We start from the raw sequence: 20,365 nt of genomic DNA, 5'->3' as shown, positions 1-20,365 counted from the left end.
TTTTCCTCAAGTCCTGTCCCTGGTCACAAGAGTGAAGAGATCGACACTTGTCCCTTTGCTTCCCCTCATGAGGATGTTGAAGACCACAATGAGGTCTCCCAGTCTCCTCCAGACTGAACAAACCAAGAAAATGGATGAAATTCACATTCTGGGGAAAGCTGAAGACAGAGGTCAGATTTTTTTTTTTTTCAACTGGTGTTACTAAGACCAGGACCTAGCAAGACCACCTTCATCTTATCTTTTAGATTGATTTGTCTCTTTTTTTTGCTCTTAATAATGAGGATGCACCTACAGACAAGTGTTTTAATGCTTTTATTAACTACATATTGGGGGTTTGCTCGAATTTCCTTAATTTTAGCAGGAAACAAAAAGTGAAGAGGTGAATATGAAAAATATACACTTGCCCTACATATACAATGGGACACAGAAGACTGGTTAAATTCCCAGAGGATACTGTTTTAATTTTATTGAAAGGCCACATCATTTTAGCATTGACAAACTCCTGCTAAGGCAGGAGTCTTGTATGTTAGGGGACAGGAACCACAAGACTAAAAAAACATAAGACTAGACATCAGTTTCTTGTTTTGCCAAGTGGAGCTTTGATACAGACAGCTGACAAGAACAGTTTCTGGAGCATTTTCTGGTCAAAGGACTCTGAACAGAGCAGCTGTACAGACAGGTGACAGATTCACCTTCTGCCAATGCAAAGGGACCAGCAGAAAGGGATTAAGAGGCTGCAGCCTGTGCCAGGATGGGTGTGTGGTGTGAAGGACTGGGAGCATGCCATGCCAACCCCATACCTTTGAGCCTGAGTAAGACAGAGAAGGTGACTGGGAAAAGCGCAAGTGGAGAGGAAAATGAAGGAGCTTTGGGCTCTGTAACAAGGCTGACCTTGGGAAGGGTCATCACAGTGACAAGTCAGTCAGTCGTGCAGGGCAGGAGAAAAGGACGTGCTGTGTGAGGCACAGAGCAGCAGGGCAGATGTGAGAGCCATGCGGACTCTTATCACCTGTGGTGAACACACCACAGTACAGGGAGCACCCACCACACACTGAGGGTGTTGTAGCTGCAACACCCTGTGAAGCGGAATGGAAAGGTGGGTGCCAGTTGGATGGGGATCAACAGGAAGCTAAGTAAAAAACTGTAAATAGACTGTTTAGATTGATTGAGTGCAAAGGACAAGAACAATAATGAGAAACACTTTGGCAATTTTGTTTTTTATTCTTTCTCCTCTTCACCAAAAGGAGTTACTTTGTAATGTAAAAATCCACCTCTTTAGCTGTCACAACCTGCCTAGAGCTGGTTGACAGCTGGTTGACAGCTGTCCATCCCATACACAAACAGCACTTGCACCCCTCCATGTAACAAATGTTATTTATGTATTACAAGCTGACACTCCAGCCTGGATATAGTACTAGGGAAAATGCACTCAAGTAGCTGGATTCAGCACCGTGTCCTCGCATTAGTGCGGATGTTATTATTCTGTTTCGCCTATGTTCCTTACACCTTGGCCCTGTGGACGTCAGGCGCTGTCGCGCCACCCTGTTAAACATTAACCGCCTGGTTTTCCACCACAGCACCTCAGCTTCTGGGGTAAAGCCAAAGCCGGGAGCGCGGGTCGGGCTGCAGAGAGGGGCCGGCCCGCTCATTGCAGCGCAGCTTCTCCCCTTGGGCACGGCGCGCTCTGCTCCGGCGGCCTCTGCGCTCCGGCCGCGGCCGATGCCCTGGCGTGCCCGCGGGAATGCGGCACCCGGCGCTGCCGGACAGGCGGACCCCGGGCCGGGCACCCCGCCTGACGCAACCCGCGCCCCGCTTTGCCCCACGCGCGGCGCCGCGAAACCTCCCGCCCTCGTTGCATCACCCGGGCGGGCGGGGCGGGGCGGGCGGCCCGGGCCGCCTTTAAAGCGCAGCGGCGGCCGAGCCGCGACACCGCCACCGCCGCAGCGCCGAGATGAAGCGCGACCCGCAGCTCCCCGAGGAGAGCCCGGAGCCGCCGCCACGCCCGCCCCTCTCCTCCTCCTCCTCCTCCTCCTCGTCGCCCTCGGGGCAGGCGGAGGGCGCGGAGCTGGCGGCCCCGGTGTGGATCTTCGGGTACGGCTCGCTGGTGTGGAGGCCGGGCTTCGAGTTCACGTCGCGCAAGGTGGGCTTCATCCGCGGCTACAGCCGCCGCTTCTGGCAGGGGGACACCTTCCACCGCGGCAGCGAGAAGATGGTAAGGGCCGGGGGGCGCGGGGTGCTGGGGTGCCGCACTCGGCTCAGCTCGGTTCTAACGCGCTGCCTTTCTGTGCCCACAGCCCGGGCGGGTGGTGACGCTGCTGGAGGACTGCGGGGTGAGTACCGGGGAGCTGGGGCTGGCCTGGGCGGGGGGTGCCCGCCTCACCTCCTGGACACGTGTGGTGGGAGCCGAGTGCTCTCAAGCCCCGCCGGGATCGTGGGGGGTTGTGCGGTGAGAGCCTTTCTCTGCTCTCCCATCACTTGTGGGGGGACCCCCGAGTAAGGGAGCCTTGATTTGAAACATTGGCGGGCGGCTCGACAGGCCAGCGCAGGTACAGCATCCCGTAACCACCCCGCTCTTTGACTTGCAGGCATGCACGTGGGGTGTAGCCTATGAGGTCCGTGGGGAGCAAATCGCTGCATCGCTCGAGTATCTCAACATGCGAGAAGCTGTCCTGGGAGGCTATGACACCAAGCTGGTGAAGTTCCACCCTCAGGAGAAAGATGCAGAGGAACCCATCCTGGCTCTTGTTTACATTGCAACACCCCAGAACCCTTCCTACCTTGGCCCAGCATCTGAAGAAGACATTGCAGCTCAAATCATTGTCTCGAGTGGTTGTGCTGGTCACAACATAGAGTACTTGCTGAGACTGGCAGACTTTATGCGCTACTTCTGTCCTCAAGCAGAGGACAAACATCTCTTCTCCATCGAGGAGGCTCTTATCTCCATCCTTCCTTGTCTATACTACACAGAGGAGTCTCTAGAAGAAACTGCAAGTGTCCCTCAGAAGTCTAAGGGTTGAAATAGGAAATATTTTTGCAGGTTCAGTAAAAGGGACATAAGGGAGAAGAAAGCAGTGGGGACAATCTTAACTCTGATAAAATATACTGGACTGACTGAGTAAAGGGAGAGCTAGCAAGTAGCTGGGGAGGGAGGAGGGAAGTGGAGAGTAAAAGGCTTGCTATAGGACTTGCAGTTAGTACTTGTTACACTCCTTATCTGTAGCATCACCATACCCATCACTGCTTTCCAGCTGAGGAGCTGGGATCTTCACAGGAACTCTGCTTTGTAAGACTTGCTTCTGGGAGTTAAACCTGAGGCACTTGTTTTCTGTAGAGAAAGAGGCTCATCTATTCTGTGCACTTTCTCTTTTTTTCTTACCTTTTTTTTTTTTTTTAAGACTAGTTGAGCAGGACTTGACTGGATTTAAGCAGTATCTATGTAATTCTACCTCAGATTGGCAAAAAACTGTTTGTGTGGTGGTGGAGACTTTGGAGATTGGCAAAAAACTGTTTGTGTGGTGGTGGAGACTTTGGCAGATTCCGCCAAATAAAACCTTTATTTTTTTTCTCCTGCCTTGTCCCACCTCCAATGCAATCACCTGACACTAAATTTTAGAATGTTTGTGCAATATAAAGTGAACAGGCCTCTTAATGCTCTTGTGGATCCTACTTCCTTATGTTGTGAAGGATCACAGTAATGCACTTCTTTTCTAAAATGTCATACTGTATTTATTATGTGATACATTTCCTCTTAGGAGGGGTTATCTAAACTACTCACATGCCACAGTGGTATGCAGCCCACGCTCAACCTTGCATTTGTGCCTTCTAGTTTTAAATCTGTTTTCTGAGGAGCTAAGCCTGCTTTAATGACAAGCTTTTCTCCAGGCTTCACTGTCCTTGTGCTGCTCCAGACATACCTGACTCTGTAAGAAAAGGTCCTGCCTGTGTGGGAAGCCTGTGCTGCCTGCAGGAAAGCTGCCAGGATGCCCTGACCTGGATAAACCTCTGGTGCTTCAGGATGACGTGGGTTTCTGTAGAAGCATTTTTTGAGGGTTCTGATTCCATACAGGGGTGTCTGTCTGGCACCTTCCATTTGACTGCAGAGCACCATGAGTGAGCATACTTGTGTGCCTGTGAGCTGCTGTAAAGCCTGCCTTGACCATGTTAAGCAGAGGCAATGCTGCAAGCTCAGACTTTTCAGTTTCACATATTAACAGCATGAAAACCCACAGTATTTTGTGAGAAAACTGCTGCTACTGCAACTGCAGTAAAATAGCTCTTGAGAGCTGCACCCTGGGACTGCTGGCTCCTCCCAAATGCCATGTGTTTTTTTAATTATAAAAAAGGCGAGGTACTGTTTGTATTACTGTGGCTTGTATGCATATGAAATGGTACGGTGCTGTGCCCAGTAATAAAACAAACTGACAAAGTCAATCTCATATACTTTGGTGTTAGTCTTTTTCATTATGGACTTAGAGTTCAAACTAAGAAGTCTTGGGTTTTTGTGGGGGTTTTTTGTTACTGTTTTTTTGTTTTGTTTTTGGGGGTTTTTGTTTGTTTTTTGGGTTTTTTTTTTTTTGGTGTGTGGTTCTTTTTGTTTGTTTTTTGTGGGTTTTTGTTTGTTTTTGTGGGTTTTTTAATAGTGACTTTTTTTTTTTTAACAAAGCCTTAATTGCTAATGCTGCTGAAGTTCCTATGGATTTTTTTGTGGTTTTGTTTTGGTTTTTTAAGTCATCTTGCTGAGCAGCATGCCTCTGCCAAATCTAGTGGAAGAACTCAACTGATTCTTTCCCTTTGAGAAAAGGGGATTCAGTGACTTTCTCTTTCCAGCTCTTGTTGATTGTGGAGTGCTAGTACTGAAAACAGACACAAGCCAGCCCTTCAAACTCTGCAGGGCAGGCACAGAAATGTAATTCTTCCTTGGCAGGTGAAAGGATTTTCATTCTGAGTGTAATTTGGCATTGCTGTTTTCAAGAAGTAATAGTGGACGGACCAGAAACTGCAGCTGCAGCCAGATCTGCTGGCTACTGTAAGGGAGTCAGTTATTTTTTCCTGCCTTGTGCCCCACGTGGTGTGTACAGGGGTAATGTGCACATTCCCACTCCTCTTGTTACCAGCTCCCTCAGCACCAGCAGATCACTGTACCTACCAGTATAACCTGCCTCAAGACTTGAGTGATGAAGTAAAAACTAACTGAAACAACTGAATGTACCACTAATTAAAGGCAGGGACAACAGAGTAGAGAAAAATACACTTTCACTCTCCTGTGGAGGCTCTCACTTCAGCTGAGCAGCTGCACCCTGGGGGCTGGGGTATCCTCCAGCTGGAAAATCAAAGGGTTAAAGATGGAACTTACGTGCAGAGAAAACCCCCTCGCTAGTACAAGACTGGGGTCAGTTTCCAGAATTACTCCAGATAAACCAAAACCATCTTCACACCTTTCCAATCTTCACAGGCACAAAGATGCCACTGACAGGAATTAACATCAGACGTGCACTGAGCAACCTCCATTGCCATTGCACAGGGAGAGCCCCCTGCCTTGTCCTGCCAAGCCTGGAATGGCCCCGTGATCTTTCACAATCTGGTAGGAGACAAGCAGTGAATGCTTGTGAACAATGCAGCTGCACTAGGAATGTTCCTTCAGTGGCTGTTTCTTCTTCCCTGAAAAACTTCACTGTTTTAAGCACAGGTACACTACTCCACTGAACTACCATTTTCTTCCCAAGGAATCCTTTGCAGTGGACTTCCAAAGAAGGGGCCCCATTTTCTCATCAGAAGCAGTGAATTTGGCAGCTTGCTGCTGTCACCCTGTCACTGCATCCTCAAGTCAGTAAGACACTGAGGCCATTAGTTAACTTCTTTCTCCCAAGGCTTTTGCTATGTGCTGTGAGTGTGGGGACTGGTGATATTTTGGTCAGTCAATTAATTTAAAAGGTTAACATCCCAGACTTGAACTTTGGCCATGTGAGCGAGGAGAGATGGCACCCTGCAACATTCGCTACATGCCCAGACTTTGTACTGCCACACAAAGGTGGGGGTTCCTTGCCTCTGATGAACCAAGTGGGAGGAATGTAATTGCTGCCTGGAGGCAGTCTCACAACCATGGCACCTGGGAGTGCCAGGTGGATGGTGACACACAAAGACAGTGTCCTAGCCCAGGTATATTTCCCTGTGGGTTTCCTGTCCCTGTGCCAGCCTGAACCAAGCAGCTGGCTGTGGGTGCAGCTCCAGCTTCCTGCAGCCCTGCCACTGACACTGGCCTGGGAAAAAACACTCACCATTGTCACAGACAGGGTGGGACACCCAGTGCTGCCAGACACCTCTGGAGATGCTTCCCTATCCAGCAGCTTCCTACTGTGTGTGCAGCTCTTTCTGACTTCCCTATGACAATCTTGTGCCTATCAGGTCACCTCACATTAGAAACCAATTGCAATGGAAACTCATTTACAAGCTCTATCAATTGCATATTTCCCAAGCATAAAACCAGCACAATTCATGTGATTTCAGTTCCTTCTTCAGCCTTTTCCATTTTCCTGCCCAGCAGTTCCCACACAGAACATGGGCCTGAGTCACCATTTCCTTGAGTACATTAAGACAGGACCTACCCAACTGCTTTGCAGTGGCACAAGCCCTCTGAATAAAGTAGATGACAACAGTTAATCCAGTCCCAGCCTTCATACGTTAAAGCACTCCTGAGGGCAAACAGTCCTTGAAAGGCAGAGAAAGGATAAGCAAACTCAGCAATGTTAAAAGGATTCAGAGAGGACCAAGCCAAGAGGAAAAACCTCTGGTTTTCAGATGCTACAATATAATTGCAGTTTCAAGGTGGAGTGTCCAGAACAGAGGAGACCATGGAGGTAAATCCACCAAAGTGATTCCAGCTTTAGTAAAATTTTAGTTTAAATATAGCATCTCCAAGTTGTGAACTTACCTGTGCTTCATGTACTTCTCCAGGTCAGAAAATTAATGAGACCAAATTCATATTTGTGGCTGATGACAATAAATGCACGCAACTTGGCAAGAGAAGGAGGTGGTAGGAAAGGGGAGAAGAGAGGAAACAGATCAGATTTCCTCAAATGGGTGTGAAAGGAGCCAATGGCCTGGTCAAGTCTACCTGAGGAAAAGGTACATTTGAGCATCCCTAGAGTGGGGCTAGCACAAACTTTGAAGGCTACTGAAGAGCCAGCTCAGAGTCTCAGTTCCAGGAGGAGCTGAAGGGGGAAGGTGGAGCTCTGCATGCATGCCCACAGGCTCGAGAGGCTCCCTGGGGCTCTGCCACGTGTGGCAGGGAGAGCCTTGCAGGCGGCCTGCAAGTCACAGGGAATGGCACATGCTGGACTTAGCATCTGCTACAGAACTGCAGCTGGTTGTATGCAGCACATGTTATTCCATATGTGTCAGCCTGCTCCTCAAGAGACAGGCTGCAATATGGCTTTAATTACCTACAGATGTTTCACAGGCAGAGGAATAGCGAGAGACAGAACCCCAAAGAAAGCTGCTGCGTGTGGGAGCCCGCGGAGGCCGTGCTGGCTGCGCTCCCCTGGCGGCAGCAGCAGCAGCAGAGGCACTTTGTGCACATGAACACAGGGTGCATCTGTCCTGACAGCACGGCTGGCTGGGTCACAGCCTGCTCTTTGCTCCTGCCACCAGCAAAGCCGGGAGGGAAAAGAAAGCAGGGGAGAGAAAGAGGGTCTGCTGGCTATACAGCTGCACCAGCACAAGGCACTTTGCATGATGTATCCAGATGTGGCCACCTGTGTGCTTTGACACTTCTCCAGGTAACACATTCCAGACAGTTCAGCACCAGAATGGGGGCACAGCTGATATGTCCCAAAACCTGGGAAAGCAAATGAGCAGAATTTGGATGGGAGATGTTCCCTTAGTCAGACTTCTTTCTCATTTTGATGCTGCCAGTTTTCACAACAGGGCACAGACTTCAATAGCACGAAATCCAAATGTTTTTTAGAACTCAAGGACTGATGCAGCATAAAAAAGGACAATCCCAGTGCACGACTGAGCAGTGATGTGCCATCAGCACTCAGCCCAGCTCAGTACAGAATCAGTCCCTGTGCATGGGAGGAACAGGAAAGGATTAACAAAATTGATTTACAATCAAGCTGTGGAAAAACTACACTTGCAGCAAAACTAGCAGCTGCTCAAAACACTTAGGAATTTCCTACTAACTTAGTTGCCTAGGCTTAGGTGAAAACCTCCCTGATTTATATGCTCTGTTAAAACTATGAGAGAAGCCCCTTGTGGGTTTAAAGGAGCCTTGAGCCCTGGAGGGGAGGGTGGAAGGAAGTGGGCATTCTGGGCAGCACTGGGGAAGCTCTACATGCTTTGTTTACAAACCCTGTACACTTTTTGTTTGGCTTTTGGATGTTTTTATCCCTTCTCAACTCCCTTTTCATCTCATCATAGTGCCAGCCACACTGATGAGTGTTTATGCTTGTGAATTCCTGAAGCACAGCCAGTACCTTGAACTCTAGAGAATGAGACTGAAATAACGTAAAAGGTCAGGGAAGTTCAAAGACAGAGGTGCTGTTTTCCTAGCTGGGGACACCACACTGTTCCCAGACCACGCTGGGCTGCTCTGGGAACACAAGAACAAAGACTTCTCTCTTATGTCCTCCTGTTTACGCTGCTTTTTGCCTCCCTCACCTCACTGTTTTAAAAGGACTCATTTCCATGAAGCTTCAGTTTAAACCACCAGGGATCAACTTGGCCTAAGCCTGACGACTGAGGAGACACTTGATAGCTACCATCACTTAAAACTCGTCACCAAAGGAAAGGGGAAGTTTTTACCCCACTACCCAAATCCTGCTGGCTCACATAGCAGGAGGAAGCCCCAGAGTGCTGCTTTGTCCACAAGCAGGTATAAGCGACTGAGGCACCTGAAAATCTGTCAGAGTTTCACTCCCAGAAAGGCAAGTCAGAGAGTGACTTTTGGAGAGTTTGGAGAGGTTTCATGTACCCGTGCTGGTTAGCAAGCCTGAGATTCAGAAACATGATGAACCTGCTGGGTGCGTGCCAGCAGAGAGCTGTGGCCCAGCACACGGGACCTGCCCACGCTCCCTCTCCAGCCGGAGCTGCAGAGCGGGGCTCGCTGCCACCTGCGCCCCGCGCCCTGCGCTCCCTGCGCCGCACCCGCCCCAGCGCCCTCGTCACGGGCCCGGGGAGGCTGGGAACCCTCCGGGATGGCGTGAGCTCAGGGTTTCACTGCCTTTCGGCCTCAGCCCTCTGCTTTGCCTTAAACTGAGCCCGAGCACAGAGAGACACCAACAGCACAGGCAATATGGAAGTCATTTCACAGACGCACATCCAGCCCACTTACAGCAATTAGAACTTGTCTGCAAACGAGCCGCCTGGGGGGCAACCAGCCAGCCTGCTGATACTAAACTCTGTCTACACAAAGCGTATGTGACATTTGAAAACACTTAGAAAACAAACTTTTAAAAGCAGCTTTTTATCCCCTCCTTGGTAGACGGCGTACCGGGGGCCGAGTGCGCCCCGAGGCACCGCGCGATGCCGTGGGAAGGAGGGAGGCAGGGAAGGAGGGAGGGAGGCTGGGAGGCAGGGAAGGAGGGAGGCAGGCAGGCAGGCAGGCAGGGAGGGAGGCAGGGAGGGCGCCGCGCTGCCCGGGCCCCGGGCCGGCTGGGAGAGGCAGCGCCGCCCGGCCGGGCCAGCTCTGGCTCGTGTGCTTCCACGTGTCACAGCAGCGAGTGACAGCCAGCGCTGCCAGTGACCTCCCAGGACTGCGGCTGAGCGTGGCTGGGTGTGCTGGAGGTGCGCAGGGTGCGGGATCCTGTTACAGACAGCTGGGGTCAGCAGCTCTGTCCTCGGGGTGCTTCTACTGGCGCCATGGGCTGACATCTCTCACCTATTCTTGTTTTCCAGTGAAGTACTCATTTCTTTAAGTAAAACTGAGCCAAAAGTATGTTTCAAACAGCTAGCAGGTTCTTTGATTATACATAAATTCATTTCAGATTATACATGGATGCATTCTTCGCTCTGCTTTATAGGAGTGTGCTTTACTTCAAGTTGTTTCTCCCCACGAACACACAATCCCATTTTAAAAGAGGGAAAAGTGCAGGAGTGCCCAGCTCTCCACAGCTATGACAGATGCTGCTTTTCATCTTTACTTTGACAGCAGCTGTTAAGAGACTCAGTTACCTCTGGACATGTTAGACAGGAGCCAGATGAAAGTGTCTCTTGGTGCTGCACAGCACAGTTGATTCTGGAAGCACTTCTGTCTCTCAACTACAGAGAGTATATATTCAGTATATACTGAATCTATTCCTGGGAATATATCCTATAATTTGAGGGCAGATGAGCTCAGGACTGAGGAGAAAAAAGTAACTGTGGGACTAGGCTCATTCAGAATAAATATCCACTAATTTTTTTCCCAGAGGATTGCTGCCTCGTTTCAGTTGATGGGAGGGCCTTAAAAATGAGCAGCAGCTCAATTCCTTTTTCTCTATATATTTGTTTATGCCTTTATGCACACAAATGCAGGGGGACTGTTCCCTCCCTACTTTGACTTTTCTCTGGCAAATCACTATAGCAACATCTGCACATCACTGTGGCACCTTGGCAAGCCTAAATTCCTCTTCATGAGACCTTTGTGAAGAGGTGTAATTTCTATTGTACAGATGGGGAGCTGAGACATCAAGAATATGATTTCAAAAGCGTACAATGACTTTCAAAGCACATTGTGAAATATTGAGGGATGATGTTTTTCAGAGTACTGGCAACTGTACACTGGGTGTTCAGTGATATCACACTGGAAAAAAGAGACAGTGTGTGCTCCTGTAATCAGCACTACATCCTGATGCAAACATGCAAGAGTCATCTTATATTTTCATGGATACTCTTATGTTTGCAGTTGTTCAGTGAGGATCTGAGCGGTTGCAAGTTTAGTGATTTGCTTTCAATACTCCTGAACTTTCACATACCAAAGCAACTAAAATTTAGGTTCAGCAGAGAAACATTTTTATATAGCTTGGGGTGTTTTTGCTTTATAGGGATCACTCAAATATCTTGCAGTATCAAGCTCTTTTACCTGCTGACAGTTCCAAACTTCTCACTTGTGTTAATTCCTATAACATCTCAAAGATGAGATCTGGTCTAAAGTAAAAATTTAAACATTACTTATAATTGATATGCTATCAATTATGTCATTGCAAGGCAGAGCTGGGCTTCTCTAATCTGTCTGTGAATATTCTACCAAACCAGTTCTCGCTCTTAGTATTTAGTTATTTGATTCCAGACAGACACAATGATAGAAAAACCAGCAAACTGCAGTGAAACCAAATTATGTTAATTATACATTATATACCCCTGATTGCATATGCTAGCAGCAAGTTATCAAAGCCAGGGAAGCTGCAAAGCTCATGATTGGCTGTTTCAAAATCATGTAAAGAACTTCACAGCAACCAATAAAAGGAATTGTCAGGACTTCCAGTCCCATGTCAACAGTGTTTTAAAAACCTCCTTGTGCATTACAGATTCAGAATCACAATGTCAGTAAGCTTCCAATTAGTCAATTGGAATTGATCTGAATGTCAAATTACTTGAATATTAAGAAAAAAATTTTCTTATTGTGCTAACCAGATTAAATATCTTACTAAAATTATGACTGCAAGATAGTTACAGTAATTTCTTCCAAACTCTGAACACGCAGAGAATGATGAAAGACTGCAATCATCTGGACAAACAGACATTATGAAGCTGAATTACTGTGTCAGGGGCCCTTGAAATCCAGAGACTGAAATGTCCCATTATGCACCTTTAGAGCTATTTCAAGATTCACTTCAACAAAAATAGTGTTGCTGCCCATGGCAGGGGGTTTGGAAGCAGATGATCTTCAAGGTCCCTTCTAACTAAAACCTGAGTTTTAGCTACATTCTATAGTTCTATGAAATACCATAGTACTGTGATGGTAAATAAGATTAAATCAAAGAAAAATCCAGATTAAATGGCAAGAAGAAGGAGGTCTGCAGGAATGCAGACACTGTTCACATGAACTCTAAGGAAAGACCAGGAGCAGCAAGCAAAACAAGACTCAGAAGGGCCCTCCCATTAGCACCCACCAGATGCATGGCGTAAACCCCCCCAAAACAGGTTTTGGCTGTTAGTTTTCAATATTCTCTGAAGGTTCACATAGCCTGAACATCTCTTGTTTCCCCTGCTTGCAAAGGAAAACCTGGGAGCTTTGTCACAGACAATGAAGTGTCACTCAAGGGTGTGTCGGGCCACGTGCCATTGTGTTTACTGTGCAGCAGCACGCTCCGCTCATCAGCACGCAGCTAATTGCAGTCACACGCCAAAAGCTTAATGTACTTCAAAAAAACCCCAAAGCAACATCCAGCCTACTACAGGTGAAATCTGCTGACTCTCCCATCCTTAAAAAAACCCCATCAGCCTCCACAGGCTGAGTGAAATATAGACAGGCACTCTGTGCTGTTTCTGACTGACTGTGGAGGGCGAGGGCTGCCCAAGGTGACTGCTTTGGAAGCACTTCTGTGAGGAACTCAGATGGGTTTACACCAATCCTGATACAAGTTTTGACTTGTCTGTGGAGGAAAGTTACTTGAATTACAGAAGACTGTGAATTGTAGAATAGCTGTTCCCAGCAAATGTGAATGTTCTTCCTCAGCAAAGAGCTTACCTGGGAGGGGAGTTCTTCGGGAACACTGTTGAAGAAGAAGCATCATAAAACCACTTGTCTACACAGCAGCTGTAAAACTCTAATATATACTCGCTAAAATGAATCAAAATGAGAATTCCTGTGTTTTAACTCTACCGTCATTTCAAGGGAAACTGTAACACCACACTTGAAAAGAAACCTGAAGGACAGTCACCTGAAAGACAGATGACATCTTACCATGGTATGGAGGGAGGGCTCCCACCTGTGATGTATTTCTTCCTAGAGGAAGACCCAGTTGGGAAGTTAAAATGCAGGGTACATCAGAGCAACTACAGAAATAGATGAGAGGTGAGATTAACAGGACTTGATTCACTAAGAGGAGAGTATTTCTTAAAGACATCTTGAGAAGAAAGCTTCTAGTTTGTTATGAATAAGAAAATTTGAATAAATTTAACAAATAGTAAAAAAATCAGTAGTAAATTTCCAAGTAAATCCTAATCTCTGAGCAACAGTAAGAGTTTTTCTTGTACAGTCCTCAGAACAGAGGTGCAAGGCATAAGGGACATGCATTTAAAAGTTAACACTTTAGACAAAAGCATTTCCCCTACCAACCAAAAAAAAACAACTGCTTGCAAAAAAGTCAGAGATGACAAGGGATACTCTAGTGCTTGGAGGTTTAGCTGACATGGTCACCTGTTAAGTACAACAGACCTAACAGAACCAGCAATACTGACAAAGAAGGAAAAGACAGTCCACGAGAAACTCAAGAAGACACAAAAGTGGTGTTCCAACGTTTTCATCCCTCATTCTATCAGGGATGCTCATCAGCTGAGGAAGGAAGGAGTCATTGTTTCATACCTGAGTACTGAAACACTTCCTCATGCTTAGGATGCAAAAGCATTCCCTCATATGCCCCTAGAAGAGCATTCTATAAATAGAGTACAGTACAAAATGCCTGGAAGGCCCATTAGCTTTGTAGTAACTTTAACTTCACTTTTCTGAAGGGGTAGGCAGGAATGAAGAGGAGGCTGAAGCTGGAGGAAACCCAACTTGTCTTATCATGCATTCCTCCATTTCAAGAGGCATTTGTTGGATGCTTTTCAGAGGAGCACATGCTAATGTGAGTGCTACAAGAACAACTTGTTTACTCTACAGATCTGCTGGTTGAATCTGAGAGCTGGGCCATCTGTATTGGCCTAATGGATGCTCCTGAGAGAAAGGCAGAATCACCCCTTCCCCTCTCATTCACTGCTGTGCAACTGGCGCAGGCTGCAAATAAAAAACAAATCCTTCACAATTCTAGGAGTATAAGATATGATTACCTTTATTTTGGTACGTATTTCTCAGTTATACTTCACATGCAAGCAGCATCCCTTTGGGTAGGGAGCTACAAATTGTTTTCCAGCCACTCCAACAGAAATTTCCGGAGGACAGCAGGGTGTGCACCACCATGCCTCCTGGAGCAGGAAGGGGAGCACAAGACACACCTGTAAGGATCCCTGAGAGTTATAATGTGTGTTTCAGACTGGAGAGTCAACAAAAAAAGAAAGATGGAGGCAGAAGTGAGAAGCTGAGGAGCCTGTAAGTCTATCTGGGAGCAGAAGCAGGCCAGGTCACTGAGAAGACCAGGACAGAACATGCAGTGCAGTGGTCACAGGCAGCACTTCCCAAATTACACTGATCCACATCCTGTGCCAGAGTGATTTATCAATTGTGCTCTTCCTCCTCTCAGCTGCAACTTGGCTGTTCCTGAGCTACAATCAAAGCAGTGCAGATCCCTATTCTTACTGCATGGAGCTTTTCCCACTGAGCTTTGCGTGCCTCCCCCACTGGGAAATGCTGCTGAAGGAAATATTTTGGGGATATGGAAATAAAGCAAGATACAGCTCTAGGCAGACAGGCAGCTTTCTACAAAGGGGGCACAAGACAGCAAAGAGCAGGGACACTGTGGTGGGGAAAGCATGCAACAGAGGGGGGAGAAGGCACAGAAATACACTACATTTGGACAGTGCAGCAATAATATCCTAAAGTGAAGAATTAAAGCAGCTCCTGGTTCAAACCATCCTGCAGTAAACTGTTCATCTCTTTGCAAAATAAGGAAATGAAATTTAGTGGCTGGCTAAATGTAAAGGACAGCAGACTTGAGCCATAATAGATAAGAGAAAATGCAGGCTAGGGGACAAAGGGTGTTCTGGGACCGTTCTGAACTAGAAAACCCTTGTAGGCTAAACTACCAAAATGTGTGTGAGGCTGGGACACTGCAGCACTTTTAGGTCCTAACTTCTCAGGACCTAAGAAAATTATCACCTTTAAAGGTCTTCAATAGCAGCATTGATCAGTGAACTGTATTTAATAGTTTTGTAGTAATCAGTGAGTAAAATGCTATAATCAACTAGCATGATGAATACATGGCACTCCCAACATGCCCCAAACCATACTGACAGCTATTTCACCATTCCAGCTCATACACAAACTCAGTTCATTCAATCATTGTGTCCACCTTTAGGAAATAGCTTGATCTCTTGGAGTAAAGTGAATTTCTCTGCCATTACTGCATGTACATGCATAGCACACAACTGGAGTGAAAAGATGCTCAGATGAAATTACAAAGAACAAAGCTTCAGTGTGCACACTCACCTGCTCACTTCAAAATAACTGTTCCCCAGGTATTGATTACAAAACTACCTCCACCTTCTTAAAAAATTCCCAGTCTTTGTTTTTACAGCACTACTTCCTTTTCCAACCCAAGAAATTAGACTAGGACAGCCATCACATGATTTTTCCCAGTTCCTTGATTACTATCACAGAATCTTTTCTCCTATGATGCATAATACCAAGAATGTTGAAATGTAATGTCTTACAGAAATTGAACTGAATATGATCTAGCAGTTCATTTATTTTACGACTATATTAGATCTTATTGAACTTCTTAGACTGACACAAACTGTGCAAGCAGATGGGCTACCACTGCTTTTGCCACAACTTGTGATGTCATTTAGTGTTTCTCTTGAAAATTAAATGATATTAAATATTTTTAAAAATTTATTTATGTTGCATTAAATATATTTAATGATTTATTTTAGAAATATATTCTAAATATATTTATACTCTTAAATAAATATTTTTATTTTTATCAGTGGTTTAAATATCAATAATTTAATCTTCCAAAAGTATAGCATGTGACAGTACATATTACATTTTTGCAAGCTTTTCAAATGATAATTTTTTTTCTCTCCACTTTGGATTATAATCTAATGCAACTGTCTTGCAGTTTGGAGATCAAGACTGTGCATAAAAAAGTCCTTTCAACTCCCACTGGAAAGAAAAAAATAAGAAAAAAAAAGGAATAACTATAAGAGAATAATTCAACTGTATTGAATTCAACCACTGAAGACCAGGTACTGTTTAATATTATAGTTGCTTCTGTTTTCTTGTGACCTGCTGCACACTTCCTCCAAAATAGATTATGAGGCAATCAGTGAATACAAACACGGGATAAGGGTACAGTTGTAACTGAAGAAGGTTACAAACATGATCCTTGCCAGAGCACAGACGCTCTAGAGCTTTACACTGAGCAGCGTTTGTCTCCAGAAGCACCTCCAGATGCACACTCCTCCATGCTCTCTTCCCTAATCCTCCCATTCATACAGCTACATGCATAAAAACCACAAAGACACTGATTTACATAAAATTATCTCACTCCATTTTATTTAAGATTTTCTCCTCCAGTTAGTAAAAGAAAGATGTGTCTCTCTTTATACATATGTACAAGTTCAGTTACAAAAATAGACAGCACATTCAAAGAGAAAAAAAGGCTTGGCATTTGTCTGATTCCCTCTAAATATCGTATATACATGTGAATAGAAGGGGAAGGGGGAAGTCTTCATGAGTTAATTAAACATCACCTCCCCCTCAATTATCCCCTGCAAATCTGTTCAAAAATCAATCTAACTAAGCTCAGTTCTGCTATTTTCAGGTGTGCAAATTAGAGGCAGAACCAACAGGAAGCACTCGCTCTACACTGTAGGACGCCAGGCAAAGGATTTGGGGTCAGAAAAAAATTATAATAATAAAAAAAGAAATCATCTTCCACTGTCACAGCCCAGACCTGCAACTCAACTTGCTTCTCTCAAGGGATGAAAGTGCCCTGGCAGAACAGCCTCTTAATTCCAAGTGTGAGACAGAACAACTGTCCCACACCTAAATCTCAGTGCAATGCAGACAACGCTTACAGCAAAGCAGGGGGCTACGGGCAGGGTTTGTGCATCGAGAATGGGGAAGGAACAACCAGGGAACAAGAACACGGAGGGGTGCTGGCAGCACTGCCTTCCAGCAGCCTCGTGGGACACACCTACCGCCCACACTGCAGTGAACTCAACCACGCCAGTATGTGTGATGATCACAGAGATGAGGGAAAACACACTGCAGGAACAGTCAATGGGATGGCTGGGATATGAGATACAACTTTTTTCCCAGGATTTGGCTGGAAGGGGGAATGGCACAGTTCTCTCTCTCTCAGGATTGCTTTTCATTGCTCCTCTCACAAGCTGCAGATCCATGCTCTGCTACAGCACGGTGAGAGGAGCAGCACAAACTCCTCCTCAACACTTCAGTTTTCCTCCTTCTCGAGATTTATACAAATAGAGCATTATTTTGTATCTAAGCTTTTAAGAGTTCTGCGCACCTCAAAAACGACAGAAATCATTCTGAACACAGTGAATGTTTGTGCTGATGAGAACTCTGAAATGCAAACCAATCACTGGCCTGTGGTTTCTTCCACTGTGTGAAGCTGAGGCTGTGCTGCTGCTCTCACAAGGCCTGGCAGCACTCCCTGTATTCTGCAGCTCTGAACATCCTCCTGACAAATGGTGCTGAAAAGAGTCTGCTCCCTGGAAACCACCTGAGACACCTCCCTTTGAATTTCAAGTCTTTAAAGAACCCAGAGATCCACACCAGAAGAACCCAAGAATTTTTTTGATCATACATCATCTTCAGCATAGCCCCCAATTACTCCTGCATGTTCACTGACCAGCTGCCAGGACACTAATGTCCTGTGACTCTACAGGATTCTCCTGGGGTTCAGATACTGATTTCATAGGACAAAATGAATGCTGGGCTCCACTTCAGGCTACAAGAGAGGAAGTATACTGGTGTGACTTCAAGCACACACAGCTGCAGGATATTGCATGGAGTAGTTGGATGCTGTCTTACCCCAGACTCCCTTCCCTCCTTCTTGCAGTGTCTGCAAAGATAGTTTTTTGGAATACACATAATCAAAGTGCTCACATCAACCACCCACTCCCATTGTGCTTTGATTTTCTTTCCACACATGTGCTGGACAGCAACAAGGCATTTGTTAGCACGCCTTCGACTGGCAGGGTGGTCTACTCTGAAAGCCAACACAGCTCAGACAAGCTTTGGGGGTTCAAAATTACTACCGACCACCTGAGGTGTGGGCACCTTTGCTTTGCTTCCGAATTGAAGTTTCTGATATGAGACTGCTGGTCAGGTTTAAACTTTTGGGGGTCCCACAAATACTGTTTCCTTTGCTCAAAGGGGAGCTCAAGGGAGAAGAGGCGTTTGAAGGTCCAAAATCTGTAAGTCCGGAAGGCCGAATGATTGCTGTTTGTAGAGGGCTACTTGCAGACATGCCTAGCAATGGAAAAGAGAATCAAATTCTACATGAGCATATTATTCCACTTGTGGTTCTTCAACAGCAGACAATGGATTAACAATCAGCCCTAAGACCACTCTGTATTCATGACTTAAAACAGTCTAATGAAGAGGGATGTCCTTAAGACACAAAACATCTTACAGTTATACCCTGGGCTATCTTCAGCTGGTGGGTGTAAAGCTGCACCTCAATCGCCATCAATTTAGCAGAACAAGATACTGTGACTTCAACATGATGCAATGCAGGAAAACTACAGCCATAGCCATGGCATAAACAACACTATCTGGTGATCTGTCTGAACACCACATAAAAAAACCCCAAACCAACAAAAAACAACAAGAGGAAAAATATTTGGTGTGACATAATTCAAAGGGCAGATGAAACTCAAAGTTATCTCAGGTAAAACTGGCTATCCCCTCACACCTCTCTTGCCATGTCACACCTTCTACTGCCTGGGTCTCAGAATATAACGGACAAGCAATACCAACAACACAGCACTTAAGCCATCTGCTGACAGGCTGTAAGCAGCACCAGGCCAGCTGCCGCTGCCTGTGCCCTGCCCCACGTACCTTTGGAGACGCTGTAGCCGTAGGCCGCGTACGCCGCCGCAGAGGCTGCCGCCGCCCCCGCCTTGGCCCCCGCCATGGCTGCCGCGCTCCCCGCTATCGACTTCCGGCTCCTGCCTTTGCCAGTGCCGCCCTTGGAGCCGCCTTTGGGGCGACCCCGGTTTCGACTTGACTGGCCTCTGGCAGCCAGAGATGTATCTTGCATTGAAACGCCTGAAGAAGGAAAGGATGTTAAGCCGGTGACTCGCACAGTGATCCTCACCAGGGAGTGCCCATCCAAGCTGCCTGCCAGTTCCACCAATAGGGCTCCTATGTGGCACCCACAGTAACAGGGACACTGCTAGCATGCAGCGGTCTCATGAAAAGAAATTATGTATACAAAACTTCACTCTTCAGCAACAGTATCTTAACTGCAACTACTTGTATTATTATGAATCCAGCCTACAAAGACGTGGAGCATTCCAAGTTCTACTTCAAGATGATGCATTTCCTTGTTTGAAGACAGAGATGCAATTATCTTCCATCTGCTACCTCTAATGAAACTCATCAAGAACTATGATTCTACTTATTTCACAGTGAAAAACTACAGTAATTAAAACCACTTGACATTATATAAAATTACATTGCCCTTGAAAAAAATTATTTCAACCACCCACTGGAGATAAAGAACTACTTATTAACCCAATAGCAAATTCAAGGAAAACCTTAGAGATTAATAGTTCTGTGGTTGTCTGTAATTTGGTAACAAACTTAAGGGTGAGAGCCCTCAATAACATAGGAACAAAGGACACAAGTTTTGAAGTAACTAACATAGAAAAGAGGTAAGTGTGGTAAATGACAGGCTATAAGCAGATTTCCTATCAAATCAGAAGTAACTTTGCAATGAAAAGGCAATTATTTTCCCCCCAAATCTTACCAACCATTCATATATCCTGGGTAGAATGCAGAAAACCTATTATTAGCTATGCAAAGTCATGGTTTAATAAATGTTAATAATAAATCAAGGCAAGAGTACTGACCATTCACGGTGTCTGAAACTGAGCCAGTAATGGAAGCAGGAGAGTTTGTAGCCCTTGACTGAGGTGCTGAAGAAGCTGGATCATCCACAATCACAAGCATATCATTACTGCTCTCATCGGGAGGGATAGAGCCCATGTGTAATTCACTGCTGATGGATATCTAAATGTGACAGAGAACAAAGCCATTAGCTCCTCAGGTTAGGAAAGGGTACAAAAATAGTAAGATCTTCAAAACCTATACAATCACAAGTAATTGGTACTTGTTCTTTCCTATCTTCTCTACAACAGCAGCATGAGCATGATACGTTATCTGCCAGATCACACCACACTTTATTTACAGGCTGAGCAGCAGTACTTTAATTTCAATTAATGAAAATACATGTTAAGTTATGAAGCAAAAGACTAATGGGCTCAACAGAGATTTAAGCAAATTGCTGTTCAATTGTGCATTTTCAAGTGC

At 45.9% G+C, this 20,365-nt stretch overlaps 2 protein-coding genes across 4 annotated transcripts in view; one reads left to right on the top strand and one right to left on the bottom strand.

The window, feature by feature from the left end:
• The first annotated feature begins 1,881 nt into the window (after positions 1–1,881).
• CHAC1 (ChaC glutathione specific gamma-glutamylcyclotransferase 1) lies at positions 1,882–4,436 on the top strand. Its single transcript, XM_005480025.4, has 3 exons — positions 1,882–2,212; positions 2,295–2,330; positions 2,586–4,436. Exons 1-3 carry the CDS (start codon positions 1,952–1,954, stop codon positions 3,015–3,017), a joined length of 729 nt encoding a protein of 242 aa, XP_005480082.1. The 5' UTR covers positions 1,882–1,951; the 3' UTR covers positions 3,018–4,436.
• Positions 3,349–20,365, bottom strand: part of INO80 (INO80 complex ATPase subunit) — a 74,644-nt gene continuing 57,627 nt past the window's right edge. For all 3 annotated transcript variants that reach the window (XM_074543024.1, XM_074543023.1, XM_074543025.1), the window contains 3 exons: positions 19,906–20,065; positions 18,890–19,099; positions 3,349–18,298 (listed from right to left, as the gene is read on the bottom strand). In XM_074543024.1, coding sequence (XP_074399125.1) covers positions 18,081–18,298; positions 18,890–19,099; positions 19,906–20,065 — 588 coding nt within the window. In that variant the 3' untranslated portion in view covers positions 3,349–18,080. The remainder of the gene's footprint in view (positions 18,299–18,889; positions 19,100–19,905; positions 20,066–20,365) is intronic.

Source organism: Zonotrichia albicollis, chromosome 6 (genome assembly GCF_047830755.1).
Source record: "Zonotrichia albicollis isolate bZonAlb1 chromosome 6, bZonAlb1.hap1, whole genome shotgun sequence".
Lineage (NCBI taxonomy): Eukaryota > Metazoa > Chordata > Aves > Passeriformes > Passerellidae > Zonotrichia > Zonotrichia albicollis.
Note: the sequence above shows the minus strand (reverse complement) of the source record. Positions and strands in the feature narration are given on the sequence as shown.

Coding starts and splice junctions, on each gene's coding strand:
- CHAC1 (XM_005480025.4), top strand. CDS start 1,952: ATGAAGCGCGACCCGCAGCTCCCCGAGGAGAGCCCGGAGCCGCCGCCA. Junction 2,213..2,294: donor ACCGCGGCAGCGAGAAGATG/GTAAGGGCCGGG, acceptor CTGTGCCCACAG/CCCGGGCGGGTGGTGACGCT. Junction 2,331..2,585: donor CGCTGCTGGAGGACTGCGGG/GTGAGTACCGGG, acceptor TTTGACTTGCAG/GCATGCACGTGGGGTGTAGC.